The 25,154-nt window shown below is 51.0% G+C and overlaps 1 protein-coding gene across 3 annotated transcripts; it reads right to left on the reverse strand.

Annotated features, from left to right (window-relative positions):
- Positions 1-27: 27 nt before the first annotated feature.
- Positions 28-23,538, reverse strand: CASP9 (caspase 9). 3 transcript variants are annotated; one of them, XM_069477358.1, is made up of 9 exons: positions 23,362-23,533; positions 19,785-20,040; positions 11,520-11,554; positions 10,477-10,653; positions 9,943-10,032; positions 9,223-9,370; positions 3,227-3,406; positions 2,529-2,638; positions 28-1,297 (listed from the first exon to the last, which is right to left on the reverse strand). In XM_069477358.1, the coding sequence occupies exons 1-9, from the start codon at positions 23,491-23,493 to the stop codon at positions 1,205-1,207; spliced, it is 1,221 nt and encodes a 406-aa protein (XP_069333459.1). In that variant the 5' UTR covers positions 23,494-23,533; the 3' UTR covers positions 28-1,204. The 3 variants fall into 3 exon arrangements, with proteins under 3 accessions (XP_069333459.1, XP_069333460.1, XP_069333461.1); XM_069477360.1 differs by lacking the exon at positions 28-1,297 and having other exon boundaries at positions 2,403-2,638; positions 23,362-23,538; XM_069477359.1 differs by lacking the exons at positions 9,223-9,370; positions 9,943-10,032; positions 10,477-10,653; positions 11,520-11,554.
- Between the last annotated feature and the right edge of the window lie 1,616 nt (positions 23,539-25,154).

Consider the following 25,154-nt stretch of genomic DNA (forward strand, 5'->3'; position numbering starts at 1 on the left):
TCTTGGTGAGAGTCTTATTAGCAAATCATCTAACATCCAGGGCCCTAGAAACAAGAAACAGGCTGGGATCAGGACAGCTTAAAAGACCCCAGGGATGGGGCCTTCTCTGAGGAAGCCCAGCGTCCCACTGTTGCACACCACAGTCACACTGCAGTCCGGGGGTGCCTTGGCAAGCAAGGCACAGGGCAGGCACAGGCTGGGACTCGGGAGACCCGGGTTCCAGCCAGGTCTCTCCACTGGATAACTGTGTTCCCTGGGACAAGAGATTTAACCTCCCTGAGTACATGGTTCCCACCCTAGTTGCCTTCCTGGGATGGGATACGGATCGAGTGAACTAAGATATGGGGAAACAAGGCCAGGCATGGTGGCGGGCCCCTGCACACTCAGCTACTTCGGAGGCTGAGGCAGGAGGATCGCTCGAGCCCAGGAGTTTGAGGCCAGCCTGAGCAACATCGCAAGACCCCAAAAGACATGGGGAAATGTTTTGAAGAAAACAAAAGTGTCCTGTATATGGAAGAACAAAGCTACAAGCAAAATGAGGGGGGAAATAGGCAAAACGGAGTCCATGTTTGCCTAAGGTTTATTTTTAAGAATAATGCAATACAGAAAAAATTAACAATTTTTAAAACTTCATTTAGAATTCACAGATTCCACCTACTCAGAGTCTAGAAGCCCCCAGCTTGCTGATCTAAGAGAGATGCTGGTTTGTTTGTAGCCAAAAATCTCTGCAGATCAGTGATTCCTGAGTGGGGGCACTTTTGTCCCCCAGGGCATATTTGGCAATGTCTGAAGACATTTTTAGTTGGCGCTACTCGGGGACAGGCGTTGCTGGCATCGAGTGGGTGGAGGCCAGGGATGGTGCTAAACATCCTACAACACACAGAATAGCCCCACACGTCATAGTGTGGCGGTTAATCCCCGTCTAGAGAAAACACAGGGCTCACAGGCCACAGTCACTAGCCCAAGACCAGCCACTGGTGAAGAGGCCACGAGGTATCCATGGCTTTCTTCCGTCCCTCTTCCGCCACTGCTCAGCATGTGTGTCCAGTCTGGAAGCTGCTAACAGCCTGGCACAACAGGGAAAGACCAGACCCTGTACAGGCTGGATGTCCCTGAGATGTAGGAAGTCCAGGCCTCAGCCACCACTTGGCCTGGAGCAGGAAGGTTCTGGAGCACAAGATAAGGCAGGGTGAGAGGCTGGGCCTCACTGTGTTTTAAAGAAAAGTTTTTTCCGCAGGAAATTAAAACAACCAGGCATCTGTTTGTAAATCCCTTTCACCGAAACGGCGTTAGCAACCTGTGAAAACATGACCACAGAGGTCGGTGAGTTCAGTTCTCTCCAGGGAAGGACAAATTCAGGACAGGGGCTGGGGGGATGTCCACTACACCCACACTTGAAAAACAGCTCTAACTGCATCCTTGCCCAGGGGATTTAATGAACAAGCACCTCAAATATAAGTTTAAAAAACTCAAAATTCAAAATTTCAAAATCCACCATGTTCAAATGAGAGTGAAACAATACCCGCCCAGCTCTGCTCTGCAAAGCGCAGCGACCGGCTCCTCCCACAGGAGCAAGCGGTGGTCCCAGCCCTCGAGCAGAGCAGGAGGGACCCCCACGTGCTACTTCCCAAAGGTAGCCAGGAGGTCTGGGACCCTCGGAGGAAGCAACTGCTCTGAGTGGCGTTTCCATGGAATGTGTTGGCCCTACCAGGCCACCCTTCCCCGTCGGTCGTCTCCCTGGGGCCTCTTGAGAAAGGAATGTACTAAAGAGGGATTTGGTTCTTGGATTTTGGGTTTGTTTTGTTTTGTTTTGTTGAGACAATCTCTCTCTGTCGCCCAGGCTAGGGTGCACTGGCATCATCGGAGCTCACAGCAACCTCAAACTCCTGGGCTGAACCGATCCTCCTGCCTCAGCCTCCCGAGTAGCTGGGACTACAGGTGTGCACCACAACGCCTGGCTAATTTTTCTATTTTTAGTATAGATAGGATCTCACTCTTGCTCTCGCTGGTCTTGAACTCCTGAGCTCAAGTGATCCTCCTGCCTTGGCCTCCCAGAGTGCTAGGATCGCAGGCATGAGCCACCGTGCCCAGCCCCAAAGAGGGATTTGTGATTCTTGCGGGACAAGAGGAGAAGACTGCAGTGGTGCAACAGGTGCAGGGAGGGGCCCCACGACCCACCCTCGAGGGTGCCAGGCTCTGGCCAGTGAGCCATCCCATCCTGGCACTGAAGACGGGCTCCATCAGTGGGAGAGCAGGAGGTGTTGGCCTGGGAACCTCAGAGGACACACAGAGGGCAGCCCCTTGACTAAAAGGCAAATGTCACCACTGGCAGCACGGTCTCTCATAAAGAGAAACAAAAGCACTGACCCTCTCGGCAAGCCAGGACTGGGAGGCAGACGGGGTCCTACCGCCTTTTACCTTTGGTTTGGGCCTGGTGCCCTGCTCACCCCGCCACCTTGCCCAGAGGAAGACACCTGCCTGCCGCCCTGAGCAGCCACCCCGGCTTCGAGGAGGGAGGCAGCACTCACCCTGAGCATCAGGGACTGCAGGTCTTCCGAGTGAGCCCACTGCTCAAAGACGCGGTCCAGGGTCTCCACATACCAGGAGCCGCTCTTGGTATCCCTCCAGGAGACAAAACCTTCAGAGGGAGGAAGGCTGAACTTTGTTGGAGAGACGCCCCTCCCCATGCACGCAGTCTCGGGGACCTCCAGACGTGGACCCATCTAGACACCCAGCAGGAGCAGCCCCACCCCTGCAAGAGCAGCCTCACCCCGCAGCTCTGCCCGCATCCTGATCTTATCTCCTCTTCATGACCCCTCTTGCCTTCCGCTATGATTCCCGCCTTCCTCACAAGGAAACCAAGTCTCAGAGAAGTCACGGGACTCACCCAAGGGATAAGAAAGGAAGGAAACGACCACCTGTGGCCCCTGCCATGTGCCAGGCACTGTGCTCAGTGACAACCCCTGAGGTGCCATGACTGTTCCCATTCTAAAGCTGAGAAGGCTGAGGCAGGGTGAGGCGGTGAGGGCGTGTGCCCTACCGTGCATCCTCGCCCCTTCAGCCTGAGCTGACGCTCGGAGAGGCGAAGTCACTTGCTCAGGGCTACACAGGTGGCAAGAGGCACAACCAGGGCTCACACCCAGGCCTTTTCTTTCACGGCACAGCTGCCTCCAGGGCAGACGGGAAACCCCCTGGCTGGGACGACGAGCGCTCCTGATGTGCTCACCTGGGAAGGTGGAGTAGGACACAAAGATGTCACTGGGGGTGGGCAAACTAGACACGGCGTCCGGCTGGTCCACGGTCCCAGAGCCCTGCTGGAACGGGGTGGCATCTGGCTCCGAGCTACTGCCCGAGGCCCTGTCTTCAGGGGAAGTGGAGGCCACCTCAAACCCATGATCTCTCTGCCCTGCGGGAAGCAAAAACAAACACCATTTGCCACTGAAACTCACAGACCAGGGCTCTGGCCTCCCACCTTGGCCCATCCACCCGGCCCCCAGCCCAAGACCTCCTGATTCCCTCTCGAGCCAGGGTCCCAGTACTGGGCAAACATGAGCAGCAAACAGAAACTTTACTTTTTTCTACAACAAAGCTATTACACGTTCATAAGTTCAAATTTGGGGTAAAAAGGAGAGTCCAGAAATTTTAAAAACTGCTATAAAAATAGGTTATAAGATATACACCTAAAATAATTGAAAACAGGTATTCAAACAAAAACTTGCACACAGGTGTGCAAGGCAGCACCATTCACAATAGCCCAGAGGTGGAAACAACCCAGTGTCCATCAACACATCAATGGACAAACTACACATGGTCTATCCAGACATGGGAACATTCTCCAGCCTTAAAAAGGACTGAAACACGGATACCTGCTACTGCGACACGATGAACCTTGACAACACCGTGCTGAGAACAGAAGCCACTCATAAAAGGCCATGAGATATGATGCCATTTATATGAAATACCCAGAACAGGCAAATCCACAGGGGATTTCCCACGGTTATTATAAAGCCTTCTTTAAACTCCCGGTTTACGACACAGGGGCAGACACACGTACATCTACGTGGTACCCTGGGGTGCGGAGTATCAACACGGACACCGAGGAGAGACACAGGTAAGGAGAAGAGGGGTCCTTCTGTCTCACGCGCTAAAAGCCCACAGTGAATAAACTGTGTCCTCAAGTTACACTGACACTTAGATTAAAGGGGAAAAAAGCCATACAGGGTAGAGATCAACAAAATATGAAAATAGAAAAACAGTAAAGAAAAATTAATGAAACAAAAAGATGGTTCTTCAAAAAGATCAACAAAATTAACAAACCTCTAGCTAGATGGACTAAGAAGAGAGAAGATTCAAATTACTAAAAACAGAAATGACAGTGGGAACATTACTACAGAAATAAAAAAGGAATATGAGAATACTATGAACCATGGTACACCAACAAATTGGTAACCTCCTAGATGAAATGGATAAGCTCCTAGGAACACAAAATCTAAGACTAAGTCACAAAGAAATAGAAAATCTAAACAGACTTACAACTAGTAAGGAGACTGAGTCACTAATAAAAAATCTCTCTGGCTGGGTGTGGTGTCTCACACCTGTAATTCTAGCACTTTGGGAGGCAGCCGTGGGAGAATTGCTTGAGGCCAGGACTTCCAGACCAGCCTGAGCAAGAGCAAGACTCTGGGCCAGGCACGGTGGCTCATGCCTGTAATCCTAACACTCTGGGAGGCCGAGGCGGGAGGATCACTAAAGGTCAAGAGTTCGAGACCAGCCTGAGCAAGAGCGAGACCCTGTCTCTACTAAAAATAGAAAGAAATTAGCTGGATAACTAAAAATATATATAGAAAAAAAATTAGCCAGGTGTGGTGGCGCCAGCATGCTGTAGTCCCAGCTACTCAGGAGGCTGAGGCAGGAGGATGGCTTGAGCCCAGGAGTTTGAGGTTACTGTGAGCTAGGCTGACACCGTGGCACTCTAGCCCGGGCAACAGAGTGAGACTCTGTCTCAAAAAAAAAAAAGAAAGAAAGAAAGAAAGAAACATACCAAACAGATACCAAGTCACAGGTAATGAAACCCTTGAAGATGTTTACATCTTCTATTCTAGTACTTTCCTAAGGAAAGAATTCAAATTCAGATAAAAGCTCTCTATACAAAGGCACCTGTGGTCATGCATGCCAAAAATTGGATATCACCTAAATGGCCACCATTAGGAAAATGGTTTCATAAATGAGTGCATGTCATGAAAATGGAACATCATAAAGTCATTGGAACTGGCGATGAAGACCACAGAGATGTGCGGAAATGCTTCAGAGACAACTGTGTTCAGGGAGCAAAGCTGACCGTGCCGGAGGCTGGGATCCAAACGGAAGAGGAAGAAATGAGATGTCTGTATCAGCTCTCACATTCTGGGTTGTCATATTTTCTGCCTTTTCAGTTTTAAAATCCAAACTCCCCCAAAGCAGCGTCAGGCTTGGAAAACAGAGAGGTCAGGGCAGGACTCAGGTCACACACAGTCAGCCACAGAGCCATGGAAACAGTGACACTGTGGGAGGGCTCCTGGCATGAGGTCCTCTGCCACAGGGCTCATGGGGATCATAGGGGGCAGCTAACAAGAACTTGGGTTAGAAGAAGAAAAAGGCAGGGGGCAGAGCTGAGTGGTCCAGAGGGTCCCTTAGGGAAATACTCCTGGAGAAGGTGACGGTGATCCAGGCTCTGATGGGAGAGAACAGGAAGAACAGTCCTGGTGGGAGAGACGGCACACGTCGGGCTGCAGAGCCGGCAGGCTGGTGTGGCTGGATCTATGTGACGGACGGGCGGTCACAGTTCACCCAGGGAGCTGGGGGCCCATCTGCAGGAGTCAGAGATGGTTCTGGCAACCCCATAACAATAACATCTACGGACCTCTCGCTCCACACAGCTAAAGCTCCGGAGCTGCTTGTAATCTGCATCCTCCCAGATGACATGCAGGGGAGCAGGCCTCTGCCCTGGAGTTTTTGCCTCTCACCCACCCTGCTGCTTCCCCCAGAGCACCCCCAGCCTGCAACGTGGGGCTTCTCATATCTGCAAAAGCCATACTCGTCTCGAGCTTTCTCGGGTCATCTGCTGGTTGTGTTCTTGGTAGAGATTCCGGAATCTGCCCCAGGTCTATGAAGCAGCAGAGGGAGGGGGGGACGTGAGTGTGGCGCTGTGTCTGGTGTGCCGGGGCAGCCTGCTGCAGCAGCGGCAGGGGCACTGGAGTGCGGGGTGCCACCAGAAGGGCCCAAGGAAACAGGGGTGAGCAGAGAGACTGCCTGCCAAACACAGAGAAGACACCGGAATCACAGGCCAGGGGGAAAGGGGAAGAGCGGGCCAGATGGGGGTGCGACTGCCCCTCCACTCCTGCGTCATCCCCCTCCTGCAAATCTGACGTGAGGGCCCAGCCTGCGGGGTGCTGCATTTGTGCACAGCTTGGTTCCTAGCCAGCCTCACTAATGCAAACCTCCCTGCAAGGCAAGGCTCACGTCCCGTAAGAATAAACACACGGCGGGAGGAGGCCATGTTCCCTCGCACGTGAAGTTCACAACCGCGGCAGCACATTGCTGTCGCTCTCCGCCTTCTCACCATGACCTCCAAAGCTCTGAAGAGGGGTCACCCCAAAATCGACAGCTTGGCCTCACAGAGGCGGCCACGTGCCTTCGGCCAAGTGTGTCCTGCTGTTTTGTGCTGTATCACGCCGACATCCCACACCAAAATTAATGACTCTGAGGCACGTTTTTCCAGCCCTGGTGCTGCGCTACCTCTGAATGAAGGGGAGAAGGTATTGAAGGATTTTTAAATTGTTTTAAATTATTACAACAGTGAGTTTTAAAATAGCAATGCAAGAGTCACCAAAATGCAGGGCAGGCATGCTGATGCCCGTAAACAGGACACCCGCCAGACAGTGGCAGAGAACGGGCCGTTTCTGTGTATTTCTGCTCTCAGCTGATGTGGCGCCACCATGTGGCAACAGCGATAAACAGCAGGTCACGCAGCCTGCCAGGGGCAAAGCAGGGACCAGAACGCCAAAGGGGCATCTTACTCACTGCATTCCAGAGCTTGGAAATCCTGCTGCTCCCCGTAAGTTTTCTTTTGTTTTGTTTTGTTGTTTTGTTTTAATGGCAGGAATCTAAATTATTTCAAATTCCGTTCAGAGATATTTTTATATGGTTCCACTTCAAATTCAAACAATTAGAATCCACATGAGATGCGAGCCGACTGTGAGCTCCGTGCCAGGCTGGGGGCCCGGCTGGGGGGCAGCAGGTCTCGCTCTGCCCTCAAAGCTGACCAGGGATGAGGCCATCCCAATCCAGGGAGAAAGTGCTATGGCAGCAGCAGAACAGGGCCTGCAAGAACACAAGGGCCAGCTAACCTTGACCTTTGTACAAGGAAGGGGATGTTAAGGGAAGACTTCCTGGAGATAGTGACAATAAGTTATAACCAGAAGGATGGACGATTCAGAGGTAGCCAGGGGACAAGGCAGAGGAGCAATGAAGAGCCTGGGACACCCTGGGAAGGTTGAGCTGTGCTGGGGGGCGGGGGACAACAGTGGCAGGGGCCCGTCATCAAAGGCCTTGTAGGCCCCGCTAAGGAGTCCAAAGAGTGACACCGCAGCCATGCACATGACAGAGGTCCTCCTTGCTCCTGAGAATGGATGGGGGAGGGGTGCACAAGACAGGCTAACTGTCCAGAAGGTGGGCACCCCGCCCACCCTCATTCATGGCCCCGCACCCCCTCCACCTTCCATTTTATTCGCATGAGAAGAGGGGCCACAGGCTCCAGCGTGAGAGCATCACTCAACCACGCATTTTCGATATGAGAAAGGGTGAGTTAGAGCAGGACGTCCACAACCCCAAGAGCAGCCGCCTCCCCTTTCCTAATGCTGTTATTCTGAGGTAACTGCGCTGGTGACAGGGGCGTAGGGGGCACTGGGTCTTCCGGAGTGGGAGAACGGAGGGAGTCTAGGTTTTCAGCTAGTAGAATAAACACATTTTAGGCATTGTACACACACTAATTAGTGCATTGGATATTGTCATGGTAACGCCACCAGGTGGGTTCTGTTATTCTCCCATTTGCCAAGGTTTCTAGAGGTTGACTGGCCCAGGACCGTATAATACAATGAATGAGTAGCCAATCCAGGGTTGAATGAAGTGTCCTCAGTCACTTGTGGCCAAGCTGTGGGCATGGGTCATGACTTAATATAGCTCATGTCAAATTATAAATTCAGAGGCCTGAGGCCCTGTCTTCCTTCTATCCCCAGCACCTAACACAGCCTGGTGTATACAGCAGGTGCTCAATGAACACTTACTGATGACTCATGCGACCAGAGCCTGCTCTCTAAGACAAGTCCCACCCCACCCTGCCAGTATGGAACAGTATGGGACAGTAGGAAGGGCACAGAAGAAATATACCACAGGTGCCCACGTCACAGGCTGTCAGCAGATACAGCGCCCCCTGCACAAGCTGGCCATTTCTGTGGGTAACGATGCCCACTTCCCTGGCAGATCAGGCTACGGGGCAAGGAACCGATACACCTTTCAAATGCTCCAGCCCCTGGAGAGCCCAGGGCACAGGGGACTCCCTGGGACAGAACTTCTAGTGCTTCCACTATTCCTGTCATGACCCGCAAGCCAGGAAACCCAATGTTTCTCTCTCTTCTCTCTTTTTTTATTTTACAAGAAAATCAGGTAACGGTAAGTAGCGGTTAGGTTTAAAATCAGGGCATATGGCAAAACTACAAATAATCCTTACACTATTCCTCAAATCCCCTGGACCTGGGGCCTTGGAAATTCCCACAATTAAACCCTTGAGTTTCTCCTTGCAGTTCAGCGATGGCCTCCCTTTCTCTGTCACAGTGGAAAGGGCGTCGAGTTGATGGAGGTTGGGGAATGACAAGGAAAGTAACAAGAGCTTTTTTCCTCTCTCCACTGCTTTGAGTGTGTTTGTGCCAAGTGTCTGGAGCCGAGGCTGCCAGTTACACGTGCCCATGGTGCTGCTGCACCGTGACTCCAACCTCTGCAGAGCGACAGGGCTGCCGCCTGCCCCAGTGAGGTGGAGGTGCGGCCATGGGCGGGACGCCCCCGCCCCCCCCTCCCCCGACTGCCTGGAGGGATCTTGAGGACTCCAAGGGGAGGGGCTGGGCGAGAAGGAAGCAGGCGGCGGCTCCTTCCCCACAGATCTGCCCGCCAGGAGGCCAAGGAGCTGCTTACCCCCTCCACAGGCCTGGATGAAAAAGAGCTTGGGCTTCCCTCCCAGGCTGGGGCAGCCAGTCCCGTTGAAGATGTTCACGATTCTCTCGACGGACACAGGACATCCGTCTGTGCCATAGATGGCCCCTGGGAACTGGAGGTGGCTGGCCTAGAAGACCAAGAATCCTGGTTACAAAACCAAGAAGTGAGGGTAGGAAGGAATCCAGCAGCCTGTTCAGAGGTTCTGTGAGGGGGGACCAAGTATGCGGAAGGTCCTGGCCAGGGGCCCAAGGCTGATTTAGACAGAAGAGTTTGGCTCTAGAAGGACCCGCTCAGCATCTATTCCAGGCGTCTCACACGCACGTGCCCCTAGGGGCCAGGTGGCCCAGCTGGAGCATGCCGGCCAGCTTCCGCTAGACCAGTGGTTCTCAGAGTGTGGCCCCTGGGCCAGCAGCATCAGTATCACTTGGGAACTTGTAAGAAATGCAATTCCCAGGCCCCAACCCGACCTCCTAAATCAGCAATCCAGGAACCTCTGATGCAGGAGGGCACAGCCAACTCCTCAGAGGGCCAGATGGCTCCTGAGAAAACAACAGGAGGTGGACAGGGCCCCACAACTCCACAGCTCCTTCCCACAAAGCCAAGGGTGTTGTGGACACAGGAAGGGACGGGGATCCTGCACAGCCTCGAAGCACAGCCTGTACCCGCAGAGCAGGGCAGAGTGGGGGGGGGGGCCCCTACCTGACAGCCGTGAGAGAGGATGACCACCACACAGCAGTCCAGGGCGCTGTGGTCCCGCCGCGCCAGCTCCACCAAAGCCAGGACCATTTTCTACGAGGGAAGGCGCGGGTGAGCCGGGCGCACTGACAGATTTCCAGGCAGTGGGAGGGCCCAGCCCAAAGGCCTGGGCACAGCACTTCTCGGCTCCCGGGGGCCGGTACTGAAATCATGACACTCCTAACAGTACTAACAGCCACCATTTGCAGGGAAAAGGTGCTATGCTTGGGCACTGTTCACCTAACCCCCACGACAAGGTGGGTATTATTCTTGCTTTCTGGACATGGAAACTGAGGCACAGGAGGTCACCCGGCAGGGAGCCGGGACAGCCAGTCCTTAAGCCCAGGCTTCGCTGAGTCAGAAGCTTGACCGTGTAACCACCGGCCAGACTGCCCCCCACGGTCCTACAGATGTAAGGGCTCGCCTGGACAGTCAGCTGGCTTTCGGGGTCCCTCACAGGGCCACGTCCCCACTCGCCCCCACAGGCAGCGACGGTACCTTGGCCGGCAGGTCGCACTTCACCTCCACCGCAAAACGCAGCGCGGAGAAGCGGCGCCGCAACTTCTCACAGTCGATGTTGGAGCCGGCGCGGGTGCTGTGCCCCGAGTCTGGGCAGAAGTTCACGTTGTTGACGATGAGGCAGTGGCCACAAGGGTCCGCGTTCAGGACATACGCCTGCCCAGCACAGGGACCAACATAACCCACGGCCTCAGCGCACTCCCCAGGAGGCCGCCCGCGCTTCTCACTTAGGTGGTGAACAGTCCGGAGAGACGGGACAGGAAAAGGGGTCTGCCCTCCCACGGCAGGAGTAGCAGGGTCTCCAGCCAGCATGGCAGGCGGGAGAGAACCACCCGCAGGACAGACGGGTAGGGGCTAGCAGTCGGCTAAACTCTGGAGAGAAGAGTCACTCGTGGTATTCAGGGATGGGAGTTGCTAGCTTGGAAATCCAACAACTCAAACATTCACCCCAAAAGGACTTTACAGGTCACCTAGTCCAGGGCTCACCTGAGAACTCATGCCCAGGCCCCACCCACCCACCACCTGAGCGTCTGAGGCTGCTCCCTCCCTAAGCACCTTCTCCCTGTAATTCTCTCCCACGGGAGCCTGTTCTTTTTGTCTACGGTACGTATCAATATGTTTATTAAATACATATTCATTTGCCTAACTTCTCTCTCCCCTGCTAGACTGATGGCTCTTCCCACAGCGAACCCCAACAGAGCCCAGGGCACACAGGAGCCACACAATGAATGCTTGTGAATGAGACAGTGGTGACTTGGGATGGGGGAACACAGCTGAGCCTGCCGCCTGCCCCTCCTGAGGTCTGCCCGCTGACTTCACACATGAGGAAGAGCAGGGTTGAGCAAGCTATGTCAGAAGTGCTGGGCAGGGGCAGGGAGCCGGGAAGGCTGGGACTGGAACCCTACTCCCCGGCCGCGCTAGGATCCCTGGGCTCCTGACACGGCTGCAGGGAAGGACCCGGCCAGTGGACAGGGAAGGGCCCAGAGCCCAAGCAACGGGCCCCAAATCACAGAAAGGCTCACCAAATCCGCATTTCTCCTCAGTGTCTCGGGAGCACCTAGAGAGACAGAGAAAGAGGGGAACGTGAATGTCAGGGTCCAACAAGGGAGGGGCAAGGGACTCTGTGAGGACAGCCCCACACACACAGAGAGGAGTAGGAACTTGGGGACCCTCAGGCTCTGCTAGTGGGAGAATTAAGCAGCAAAGCCACCTCGGATATCCGTAAAAGTTTCTAATAAAGTTAAACACACACCTACCCTCTGACTACCAAGTCTACCCTCAGGTATGTATCCAAGAGAGATGAGCATATGTGGGCACAAAATATTAGGGAATTGGCCAAGAATGGTCACTGAGGCCTTATTCATAATGCCACAATCTGGAAACAACCACTCCAAGACAAGTTGATGGGTATGTAAGTTGTGATACAGCCATACAAGGGAACACCACACAGCCCAAAAAAGAACAAGCTACTAATTCATGCAGCGCTATTGATAACCTTGAAAACATTATACTGTGTAAAATCCAGACACAGAAGAGTGTAGACAGTGTGATTCCATTCATGTGAAATTCCAGAACAGAAAGGGGTAAGGGAAGTTCCAGAAGAGCAGACACTGGCTGTCTGCAGAGTCCACGGGGCTGAGTACAGTAGGTCTTCAGGAAATATTTGCAGAATGAATAAATGAATAAAGATGGTCACTTTCCTTCAATGTCAAAGAGTTTTCACTTCACTTAGCAAGAACTTAACTGGCCACCAGCCTATACGGTCGTGAGACATCTCTTCTTTTTTAAACAAGAACACAGTGGCTACCTCCAGGCTGTGGTGAAACCTATACTCGAGTTCCAACGATGGTGCCACTCCTTGCTTAGAGCAGGTCTGGACCTCTTGCTGGGAACTATTCTCTTGCCAGTTTATAAGCCATACCAGAAAATCACTTACATCCCATTTTTTAAATTAGAAATGGTTTTACCTAGACTGAAGACTCCTAGAGTCCAGAGATTTAATTCTGAGGTTGCTCATTGCCAAAATTCCATTGAACCCCAGAATTGTAACCATTATCTACTACTGAGGAATTCATTCATTCCCCATTAATACTATCAATGGACAAAACAAAATGGCTATGGGGGGCGGGGGGACAGGCTACAGGGGTCTGCGGAGGGAGAAGTCAACAAAGGGTACCAAAAGAAAGAGGCAGGGAAGGCATTCCAGCCAGACGGCACAGCACAAACAAAGGCAGGGAGGCCTGCAAGAGCACGGCATGCTCAGGGACCCTCAAGGAGGATGTCATGGTCAGATACATGGTGCCTGAGAGCAGTTTCTCCCAAAATGGCGGCTCCCATGGGGCCAACAAAACACATGGCTAAGTGTGTGTGCAAAAAGATCAGTCTTACAGCCTGAGGGTCACTGGGCATGTGCCCATGTCTCGAACACAAAGAGAAGAGGGACAGCACATCCTCTCTGCTGCCCAAGGGAAGAAATGCATTTTGTCCCACTGAACTCACGACTGGAATCTCCCCAAAAGCAACAGCAGGGGGGTATCCACAAGGGAGTGCCCCAAACCATCCCTAGATGGGGTCAGTTGCGATTCCAAAGAAGGAAGCAGTAGACGCCAGGGTGCTCAGTGCAGAGTTTATCGGGGGAACTTAGGCACAGAGTGGGCTGCCGTGATCCTCGGGACGGCAGTGAGAGAAAGGGGTGTCCTGCCCAGGTACGTCCACAGCAAGAGGGTCAGGGTGTGGAGTTTATAGGAGGGTTAAGGAATATGGCTCAGGGCTGGGTCTAGTTTCCTTCTAGTAAACCCAGATACCTTTGTCAGTGCCTGGGAATGTTCAAGGCCCTGGTTTGGGTTCAAGCGTGCTGGGAAAAACCTGTGACTGGTTGGGTCACAGGATGGTCAAGGCACTTTGTGATTCTCAGCCACAACACAGAAAGAAAGTGGGGGGTAGGCGGGATATGGGGGACCCTACAGAAGGGTAGATGCCCTAGGACGAGCCCCTCCCCAGTTCTTGGCAATTCAGAAATCACAGAAGGAAGCAGAGCTGACCCACTCAACCAAGTGCTCACTCAACGCGAGGCCCCAAAAGTCCTGCCATGCACTGCCACACTCACTCCTCAGAGCAGTCCCCGCAGCAAGTAAGTACTGTCGTTTATCCCCACTTGCCAGAGGGGAGTGGGAGGCTCAGGGAGTCTGAGTGGTAATGGGAGGTGAGCACAGCCACCAGCCCCAGAATGGAGGGGATAGGATTCCAGGGAGGGCTAAAGAGCCAACTTCTACTTTCAAGAAAGTTCCAACCCAGGTAAGGCATGAGCAGAGAAAGCCACTGTGATACTAATTTTATGTGTCAATTTGACTGGGTCACAGGGCGTCCAGATTCTTTGGTTAAGCACTATTTCTGGTGGTGTCTGTGAGAGTGTTTTGGGATAAGATTGGGATTTGAACAGGTAGACTGGGTAAAGCAGACAGTCCTTCCTAACGTAGGCGAGGCTCATGCAATCCAATGAGGGCCTGAATAGGACAAAAAAGTGGAAGAAGAGAAAAGTCAATCTCTCCTGCCTGACCACTCGATCTGCAACATTGGTCTTCTGCCTTCAATCTGGGACTTACACCATTGGCAGTCCTGGTTCTCAGGCCTTCAGACTCAGACTGGAAGTACACCACCAGCTTTCCTGGGTCTCCAGCTTGCAGACAGCAGATCATGGGACTTCTCAGCCTCCATAACTACATGAGCCAATTCCTTAATAAATCCCTTTCTCATGTGTGTGCGTGTGTGTGCGTGTGTGTATCTATCTATCTAGATAGATAGATATTTCCTATTGATTCTGCATTTCTGGAGAACTCTGACTAATATAGCCACCAATAGCTCTCCCAGCCCTCCTATGCAAGAGGTCCTGGCTGGGACAAGCAGTTACACACTCATGTTTGAAACCAAGAAAGTTAATTCCATTCTGAAGGAAACAGCATTTCCCCTCAAACATTTAAAGACAAAGCCACCCTCCCTGGTGAGCCCCCTGTAGCATGCACTCCCAAAGCACTGTGTTCAACTTTTTCAAAGCACTAACCACAGCTATGATTAAAGACCTAATTGTGCAGACATGAATTAAATGTCTGTCCCTCCCCACGTGAAAGCAAGGACTGTGCATCTTTGTTCAATGCTGCACCCACAACACCTAGCTGATGCCTCGAACCCAGCAGGTACCTGACAAATACTTGAGTAAGCTAATGACTAAATGGCACAAATCCAGGGACAAGAAAGTGAATGAGCCATTAGTTCTTTATGAGGCAGTGACAGAATGAATCTGGACTTCAGAGCCTGAGTACTTGGGTTCAAAGCCCGATTCTACCACTCACCAGCTGTGTGACACTGGGCAGGTAGCTCGGAGTCTCTGGGCCTCTGTTCTCCCCATCTGCATCATGGGATCAGAGGAGCAACTACCAACCTCACAGGATTGTGGTAAGGCCTTAAATGATTGATACATGCCAAGCACATAAAATAATACCTGACACATTAAAAGCTCAATAAAACTGCTCACAGCTATTATTATTCATTGGCACGCATACTCCAGAGCAGTATGTACACTCAACCCCAGCACTGTCGCTGTGGGCCAGATTATACTTTACTGTGAAAAGTTGTCCTGTGCATCTTAGGATGTTTGGCAAAATTGCCCCCACTTGACAAACGCTGATCTACAGCACCCTTTCCTGCATAGCTTATTAAGGACTCCGTGAAGTCCTGCTGGTGGTCCCACTCCTGCTTATCCAGATTTTCCCACACTTACATGACTACAGAGCTCTTTCTTTGTGGGTCACCATGAAACCGACCTTGGTAAACATTCTTGTACAATCTTCAGGAGTCTAAGGCCCAGCACCTAAAAAGGATATCTCTCAGCAGCATCAGGGTGAATGGCACAGTCACTGTATTAAGCTAGAAGACCCAGGCCCGAGTCCCAGCTCTGCACTTGAACTTGCTTTGTGACTGTGCTACTCTCAGAGCCCAGCCCTGTAAATGGAGTCTAATAAGAGAAGGACTTGCCCTGCCTACCACCACACAGGGCATTTTTGATGACCTGAAAAAGCACTGTGGCCGGGCATGGTAGCTTGCACCTGCAATCCCAGCTATTCAGGAGGCTGAGGTGGGAGGATCACTTGAGGTCAGGAGTTTCAGAGCAGCCTGGGCAACACAGAAAGACCCCATCTCTAAAAAAAAAAAAGAAAGAAACAAAGAAATTTAAATTAGCCAGGCATGGTAGCGCCACATGGCTGTAGTCCCAGCTCCTCAGGAGGCTGAGGTGGGAGGATTGTTTGAGCCCAGGAGGATGCACTCCAGCCTAGGCCGAAGAGCAAGACCTTGAATCTTAAAAAAAAAAAAAAAAAAATCACTATGTATATGTAAGGTTTTAAGACCGGAGTCCAGGGGAGGGGCAGCGCAGCTGAAAGTTAAAGTACCCTCCGGGGTTTCGGCACCAAATGTAAGGTTTCTTTGAAGTAGCCGGTGCCAGAGAAAGAAGGACCAGCAGAGTTGAAAGGGATAAGTAAAGAGGCTTTATTGGCATGTTCCCGGGTGGGGGTAACGAGTCCTCAAGAGAGGGACCCGGGCGAGCCTCACGGGACCCACGGAGTGGGAACCAGAGAAGCCTCCCCGCCCAGAAGTCTGAGTGGGTTTATATAGGTTTTTAGGGCTGGGGGATGGGAGTTTCTTCGGCCAGGAGATGTCGGTGTGAGAAGTGAGGAATTTCTTTGTTTCAGCTTTGGGGCGGGTATTGAGGGATAGGAGGGACTTCTTCTTTTTTCATTAGGGAAAGGAGGGGTACCTGCCACCAGCCTTACAGCATACTATAAAGTGATATTCACATTTAAAGTGATCTTATTATTACTATTATTGTTTACCCTTTGGAATTAAGCTCCTACTAGGAATAAATATTCACAACTAACAGGAAATAAAATACCTTACAAAAGAACAGGAAGTTTCAAGTTCAGACTGCTGCTCCTAAATGACTCAAACTGACACTTCCCAGAACCAGATAACAGATGAACTTTATATTTTACCTGCCTTCTTTGCAGTAGAACAATAATGAATATAAACAATCTTCTTCCTTACACTTCAAGCAAATGCAGCTCCATATCCTAATCATGTTTGTTTGTTTCTCTGCTTTAATAGATTGTTCAAAATCACAGTTGTTCAGCACTATGTATTCAGATACTACCCATTACCCTCAGTCATAGTTGGTGAGATTAAAAAAATGACACATTTTGGAAGTAGAAGCTGGTAGCATCTATCAGAAGGAAACATGCACCCTTGAGCCCACAATTCATCTCTAGGCATGTATCCCTCAGTCAGAGACAGGCAAGGCCACTGTGGAAACAACACAACGTCCATTAACAAGGGCTGGATAAAGAAATACAGCGCAAGGCACACGTAGGGCTACCTGGCAGCAGAGCAGACAGAATGGGGAAGCCTATTGCCCCTCAGTGTTCAAAATTTTGAAAATAAAAATAAATTAAAAAAAAAGAATGAGGAAGCCTGGACTGCAATCTTGTTTCCATTTCACAGTAGCTGTGTGGTTTGGAGCAAGTCATTTCCTAATCCGCGACTCACTTTGTTCAACAGTGAAACGGGAAACATGTAGCACCTGCACTTACAAAAGATTTGGGGAGATTAAATTAGCTCATTTATGTGAGCACCTGAACAGTGCCTGCCAAATAATAAGTACTCAATAATGTTAATCATTACTGTTATTATTATTATTAGCATCAATACCATGCAATGGTCCACCAGGCAACCATGAAATACGAAGCACTAGATCTCCATGTGCCGGCCGTGGGAACAAAGCCCTAACTGTAAACAACCCACGTGTCCATCAACAGGAGAATGGTTAAAGAAATTGTGGATTATTTAGAATAGGAACCACTGGCAATAAAACGTAACGAACTACTGATATGCAAAACAGTATGAATGAATTTCACTGATATGATGAGGAGTGAAAGAAGCCAGACTCAAAAGAGTGCACAGGATTCCATTTATACGAAGTTGAAGGACAAGTGAAAGGGGCGGCCTTGCTGAACTAACAGGAAAATACCTAACCCCCCAATTTCCCCAGTAACAAAGATCAACCCTAGGAGTTCTCTCCCTAACAGGCACCCTGCAGTTCTGTTTTGCACAACTGCTAAAGAGAGCTGAATGGACAGAAAAGAGATGTAAATCTCTCTCTTTCAAAATTGTTTTTTGAGAATCTGCTCTCTGACAGTCTAAAGAGTTCCTGAGTGAACAGCAGGGCCCGAGCTCCAGGCCTCAGCCACAACCCGAGGACAGAGTCACATCTCCTGCGATAATGCCTTCTCCAAGGAAAGGCAGGGGAGCCAACTCTTGCACTTTGACATCCTCACAGTTTTTGTTATCTACAAACTGCCAAGAAGAAAAGAAGGGGCCGATGCAGCAGTTTCTCCACTGCACCTGCCAGTCTACAACCCGCTTTAAAAAGCCTCAGTGGCTGGTTTTCCGCGGGCACATTCTTCCTTTTCCACCTCTGTGCTGGTCCTTTTCTCCTCCCCAGGGAAAAGCAAATAAACCTTTTCTTTCTGTCTTAATCTCTGCGTGGAGAAATCTTTCTCGGCCCTCATTGTGAGCACCTACTAAGCTTTCCACCTTAACTCGAGCAAAAGGGACCAGGGTGATAGAGGTCAGAGCAGAGATTACCTTGCGAAAGGGGGAGAGGGACTAGACTGGGAAGAGGCAAGACAGTCTTACAGGTGTGAACTAAAATAAAATTTTAAGGCTCACCCCCCACTGGCTGACTGAATGGGCCCCCTCGTGGCCAAAGGAATATCCTAAAACTAAATTGCCTGCCAGGAGGAGGGAGGTCAGACATGCCTCATCATGCCTCCCTCCCTTCTTGGGGACATCCTTTGTAGCCCATTAACAAGCCTAAGGGTATGCAAGACAAACCCACAGGCCCTCAATTTACACAACAAATCTATGTCCAGGTGGCTCATCTCTGATAAACAGCAACTATGTTAAAACATTCCAAGCCTTTAGACAAAGCTTCATAGCCAAAGAATCTTTAGACCCACCTATAACCTGTAAGCTCCCCGCCCCCCCCCCGCCCCCCGCTTTGAGATGGCCCACCTTTTCGGGCCAAACCAATGCATGCTTCCTACGTATTGATTTATGACTTTACTGGTAACCCCTATCTCCCTAAAATGTATAAAACCAAACTGTAACCCAGCCACACCGAGTCCACTTGCTCAAGGACTCTTGGGTGTGGCTCCAGGTTATGGTCCTCAAATTTGGCTCAGAATAAACCTCTTTAAAATTATTTTACAGAGTTTGGCTTTTTTCCGTTGACACAGGGCACTGGAATGTTTTATATTTTGAGCATCTGGGTCTTGGTTTCCTGTATGAACACATAGGTAAAAATCACCCACCTGTACTCTTGGGATTTATGCATTTTACTGGACGTAGCCTTGTCCAGTAATAATTAAAATAATTATTAAATAAAATAATTGAAATAATTAACAATTATTGAATTTCCCTGAGCTTCAGTTTCCTTGCAGGGTGGCTGCTAGGGTAGGAGGCACCCTGCAGAGGCATGTTTGTATGGGGCAGACTCTGAAGAGGCTCCCTCCTGCCCCCAGGCATGGGTTAGTCCCAGTCACCCACCCAGACCCAAAGGCAAGTATTTTTTTTTGAGACAGAGTCTCAGTCTGTTGCCCAGGCTAGAGTGCCGTGGCATCAGCCTAGCTCACAGCAACCTCAAACTCCTGGGCTCAAGCAATTCTTCTGCCTCAGCCTCCCGAATAGCTGGGACTACAGGCATGCGCCACCATGCCTGGCTAATTTTTTACATATATATTTTTAGTTGTCCAGCTAATTTCTTTCTATTTTTTTAGTAGAGACAGGGTCTCGCTCTTGCTCAGGCTGGTCTTGAACTTCTGAGCTCAAACGATTCCCTCAGCCTCCCATTGTGCTAGGATTACAGGCGTGAGCCACCACGCCCAGCCCAAAGGCAAGTCTTAAACAATAGCTGGATCTAGAAACACAGCTCAAAACTTCGGACAAGTGATCAAAGGTAGGGGAAAACCAAAAACAAAACCTGGCACATCCAAAACAGACTTCAGCACGGGCTTTTCAGAGGAGGGACTGCCAGAATTAAATCTCCTGAAGACCTACTGGAATATTCCACCCGTCCTTATGAGCACTCAGAGACACAACACCAAAATTCAATTCTGAATCTCAGCCCACCCAGCCATACCAACGGTCACTCCCCACCCACCAACCACTCTCTTGATACTCACAGACATCACTGAATCCTCCAGAACCAGTGTCCACTGGCCTGGGTGTTTCTGGCCTAATCACCACTGGGGTAGGGTTTCCTGGGGTCGGCTTCGACTGCTTCGCTGAATGCCTACTGGTTCGCAGGAATGACGCCAGCGCATCCTGGCCTGTGTCCTCTAAGCAGGAGATGAACAAGGGAAGGGCCTGACTCCCTCGAGTCTCTAGGTCTATGATCAGCTGCCTGGCCTGATCCCGCCGAGATCCAGAGCCCGCCCGCTGTTTGAAAAGAAAGACATAACACTAATTACCCACATACTTTCATGTGGCTCCTGACCCCCCATTTTCCCTCCAGTGTAAGTTAAACAGTCAGGCACATGGGCAGAAATGGAGCCTGCAGGTGCGCTGAGTGTTTATCTATTTATTCAGTACTGTGGAGACATCTACTGTGTGCCCAGCACTGTGCTAAGTGAACAGCCTCAGTCCTTAAGGAGCAAATGCCTAATGGGGGATGCAATCAGACAAACCAGCAATGACACAGTAAGGACAGAAGTGCCCAGACAGAAGACATATGGGATCAAGAAGGTACAGGCCCACCCACCTCAGCCTTGGGGGGTCAGGAAAGCCCCCAGGAGGAGAAGTCTTAGCTGAGACCCCAGAAAATATCAGGAAGTGAATTCAAAAAATTATAAGGGGGGTAGGTGGACAGTGGCAAGGGGCACAGCCATTGTGTGACCAGGCCAAGAAATTCATCCTGAGAGCTGGGAGGAGGCCCCTAAGAATTTTAAGAAGGGAGTGACAGAGTCGGACCTGCCTTTTCAAAAAATCATCCTGGGGTCAGGGTGGGCAATGAAAATGAGTGAGCCACAGGCAGGATAGGAGGCAGCAAAGATGGTGCAGCCGGAACAGAGAGGTGAGAGGACAGTCAAGGTCGACAGACAGGTGTCAGAATGGCAGGGCCGGTCACTAAGACAGGAGGAAGATTCGGGTTATCTGCTGCCTATCCTTGGAGACCCAACACTGGACTAGTTTCTCAGGAACCACAGGGATAAGACACCACCCTGTCCTCAAATATCCTACAGCTGCACTGTCCAAGAGAACTTTCCCTGATGACAGAAATGTTCTTTATCTGCACTGTCCAATATGGCAGCCACCAGCCACAAGTGGCCCGTGAACTCCTGGGCAGTACAACTGAGGAACTGAATTTTTAACTTTAATTTTAATTACTTCAGATTTACATCTAAATAACCACATGTGGCCAATGGCTACTACAGTGAACAGCACAGACCCATAGCGTCCATGAGAAGATGAATCTCACTAGCGAAACAGTCAGCTACATGCAAACAGGTCATGGTGTTAGGATTGCTCAACATTTGCCAAACACTCCCAGTAGGTCAGACACTGTGTTAAATGCATGATTTCATTTTTTCCTCTGGACAACCGCAAGGGGTTAAATTACAATTTGTCTACTTTACAGATGAGGGAAAGTGAGTCCCAGAAAAGTGATTTTTTGCTTGTTTGTTCTTTTGGTTTTGATATTTTGCAACTTGCTATTAATAATATGTAACAAACCCAGGATGAGGGTCCAGATCCATCTCGCTCCAAAACCTATGTGTTTATCAGCCATACCAGAGGCGGCAAAATGGTGGCCTTGTGGTTCACACAAGATTCTTTAAAATTCTGAATTTTTTGCTAACAGTTTAAGCCAGGAAATTTGAAAGAGAAATCAAGATTTCCGACTGGACTCAGTGGCAACCCATGCCCGTAGTCCTAGCACTTTGGGAAGCCGAGGCAAGAGGATCACTTGAGCCCAGGGGTTTGAGACCAGCCTGAGCAACATAGCAAGACCCCATTTCTACAAAAGCACAGAAAAATTAGCCCGGTGTGGTGGCATGTGCCTGTAATCCCAGCTACTCAGGAGGCTGAGACAGGAGGATCACTTTGAGCACAGGAGTTTGAGGTTGCAGTAAGCTATGATGATGCCACTACACTCTGGCCTGGGCAACAGAGCAAGACCCTGTCTCAAAAAAAAAAAAAAAAAAAAAATTGCCAGCTTCTCTTTAAAAATGTGAAAGATCTGGCAACATGGGGCCAGCATGCTGGTATGACCATCCTCAGCTACAGATGGGGGACAGTGCAGAGGCTGCCCAATATAATGCCCACCAGTCAGGCCTCCACCGGCATTTGAGCTTGTGATCCCTATGAATGTGCCTCAAGGCAAGGACTGTGGCCTCAAAGCATTTCCACTGCCCAGTACAGGCCACACAGCAGGTGCTCATAGGACTTGTTTTATTATTATATTAATTGGTAATTACTCACATGACACTCAATTGACCACTTTCTCCTATTAAAGACTCTTTGGCTGGGCCCAGCCAAGCTTCTGGACAATGTGCAAGCTGGAGACTCAGCCTGCAAGGCACCCCCAGGGCACCGGCGGGGGGTCTGGGGCCAGACACACCCAATGCACTTCACCACAGGAAATACTTCCAGTATCCCCACAGGCCTGTGGTGAGGGTCGAACAAGACAAAGACGTGAAAGTGCTTTTAAAGAAAATGTCAACCTCATTTCTAAAACCCTTTTACAAAACATAAACAACACATAAGGGACTGGCCAAAGAAGACATGGCATGTTGAGCCCTTCCTCTGTGCCTGGCACCGCACTGTTTCACATCCATTATCTCATTTAGCCCTTATGACAACATTATTGTTGTTCCCATTTCACAGCCCAGGAAACCGAGGTTCAAACAGGGTAAGTGACTTGCCCAAGCACATGCTGCCAGAGAGTCTGATGCCAAAGTGAGTGCCTGGAACTTCTATGCTAGTGAAGTAAAAGTACACATGCCTCCTTCCTTCCAAGTGTTAAAGTAAATTAAGATGGAGACCAAGCCCGAAGAATCCCTGAGCAGACAAAACCAAGCAGGCCTCATAAGTGCTCCAAATCCTGGTTAAATTGCAAACACAAGCAAAACTTAACATGGGTCATTTCTGGCAAGTGTTTATGTTAGACAGAAATAAAACCACCCAGCCAATCATAAGCGGTCAATTAACCTAGGCTTGTGTAACTAGGGACTTTCCAACAAGGTACCTAAAAAAAGGCAATTTTATAACTGCAAACCAATCAAATCATTTATTTTGCTTCCACATCTTCCCAATAAACAGTTGCCTCTGACGTTTTGTCATGGTAACACTAAACCTCTTTCAGTGTGGTGTTCCCCAATTCATGAATTGCTTCTTACTCAAATTCTTCTAAATTTAGTTGTGCCTCAGATTTTCCTTTTACCTAACAGCGCACGCTGACGGTGCAGGACGCGAAATCGCTTTAGCAAACACTCCAGAAAGCGGCGTGTGGGATCCTTGGCTTCCGCGGGAGGACCGTGCGGGCTCGATGCCGGAAGGGAAAACGGGGTTCCCACGCAATGGTTCCTCGAAGAGGATGGGTACCGGCTAGGACAACGCGGGGCAGAGGGCGGGAGCTCGCCATTAAGTCCTGTTGTGCCTTCAGCAACCTCCCCGCGCCGCTCGCCTTACCCACCGCCGACGGGGAGGGCCGCGTGCCGCGCGGGAAGCGCGGGTGCCGGCTGGGCGGGGACGGGGACGCACCTGGATGTCCTCGATCATGTCGGGCGTAAAGAGCTCGCGGCTCAGTAGAGCATCCCAGAGCGGGACCACCTGCAGCTCGCTGACCAGTCGCATCCGGGACCGCCGCAGTAGCTGCCGGTCGGCTTCCTCCATGGCTGGCAGACAGCGGGGACAACAGGCCGCCTCCGACCGCTTCCGGGCCTCGGCTGCCGCGCCCCGTCAGGTCCTCGGGGCCCGCCCTCACCCCAGGACCAGCCAGCGCGTCACCGCCCCGCCCCCAGGATCCGGCTCCCCTCATCGCCCCGCCACCAAGGTCCATCCTCCCGTCGCGGCCCCACCCCCAGGATCCAGCCCCCCCCCCATCGCCCCGCCCCGTGGGTCTATGCCAGTCACTGCCCCGCCCCCAGGATCCAGCCCCTTCCGTCGCCCTGCCTATGGAGTTCATCCTCTGGTCACAGTCCTGCCCTCAGGGTCTGGGCTTTCATCACCGCCCGGCCCCCAGGGACCATCCTCTCGTCACAGCTCCGCCGCGCCCCTGGGCTCCCCTCCGCGCCCTCGCCCCGCCCCCAGACTACAGCCCCCAACACACACACATCGCCCTGCCCCCAGGATCATCCTCTTGTTACCGCTGCGCCCCCAGGACCCACCTCCGCGTCACCGCCCCCCTCCCAGTGCAGGTGCCGCTTTCCTATAGTTGCACACATTCCCGGCCCGCCGCAGGTCCCCTGCCAGGATTCACGACGACCAGGTCACACTACTAGCAAGAGGGACAGCCATGCCTGGAGCCATGGTCTGTCTCGCTCCATTCAACAACCCCCCCCCCCAAGTGTATGGCTTCCCTCTATTCCCCTCCCTTGCCCCCAGTAAAACCATGAGTTCCCCTCCCAGGCCACGTGCCCAGATCGCAGCTTACTGTTCCGAACTCGTAGTCTGATCCAACCAAGCCCGCCTTACACAGTCTTCCATTCCCCTCTTCCCTGCCCTCTTAACACCTCCCACAAAGATTAGGGGGAAAAAAGCTGGCAGAAATCTAGTCCTCTGAACTCCCATAGTTTTGTATGGTTCATTTCCACATTTCCAAAAATGATGGTTTCTGTCTACTGAACATTTGCTAAGTCCCAGCCATTGTGCTGGCCACTTTTCCATGCCTAATCTCATTTATCCCTGACCACAATCCTGCCAGGGAAGGGAAGTATTCTTCTCCCCACCCCTTTCCCCATTTTACAGATGTAGACCCTGGGGCTCAGGGAACTTGTCTCTGTTAAAGGTCACACGAGTAGTAAGCGGAAGAGGCAGGCAGGATTCAAACCCAAGCCTGACTCTACAGTCAACACTCTTAACCTAAGAGGCCACCTTAGAATATAATCGCTTGAGCAGCAAAACTTCAACCTCATTCATTCATTTATTCTACAAATATTTATTAAGCCAGTATGTGCCAAAGTCAAACACAGAGAATACAGAGATGAACAAAACAGACAAAAATCCCTGCTTTTAGGAGCTTACATTCCAGTGGGAGGAGTCAGGAGATAAATAACATAAATAACAAAAGATATGTTAGATAGTAATGAATACAAGCGAGAAAAAAATAAAAACAAGGCAGGAAGCTCTTTCTTTATGTCCCCAAGGGACATATCTCCTTGGCTCGAAGAAAGTTTACCTCATTCACCGGTGTCTTTTCCCTGTCCCCACCCCACCGCCCTCTCGGGTGCTTAAGGCAAGGCCTGGCACTCCCTTGGGCGGAGCTCTCGCTTTTCGGGAAATGGGATTAGGAGTCCTGATTCTAGGCCTTGGGCAAGTCCCTGCCCCTCTCTGGG

The sequence above is a fragment of the Eulemur rufifrons genome, chromosome 8 (genome assembly GCF_041146395.1).
Source record: "Eulemur rufifrons isolate Redbay chromosome 8, OSU_ERuf_1, whole genome shotgun sequence".
NCBI lineage: Eukaryota > Metazoa > Chordata > Mammalia > Primates > Lemuridae > Eulemur > Eulemur rufifrons.

Bases quoted from the DNA above. Each gene is read 5' to 3' on its own strand.
- CASP9 (XM_069477360.1), bottom strand. From the start codon at position 23,493: ATGGAGGAAGCCGACCGGCAGCTACTGCGGCGGTCCCGGATGCGACTG. The intron at 9,371-9,942 runs GTAGGGGCCCCC...TTGGTCTTCTAG, and splicing joins TCCTCTCTCACGGCTGTCAG to GCCAGCCACCTCCAGTTCCC. The intron at 3,407-9,222 runs GTAAGCAGCTCC...TGCTTCCCGCAG, and splicing joins CATCCAGGCCTGTGGAGGGG to GGCAGAGAGATCATGGGTTT.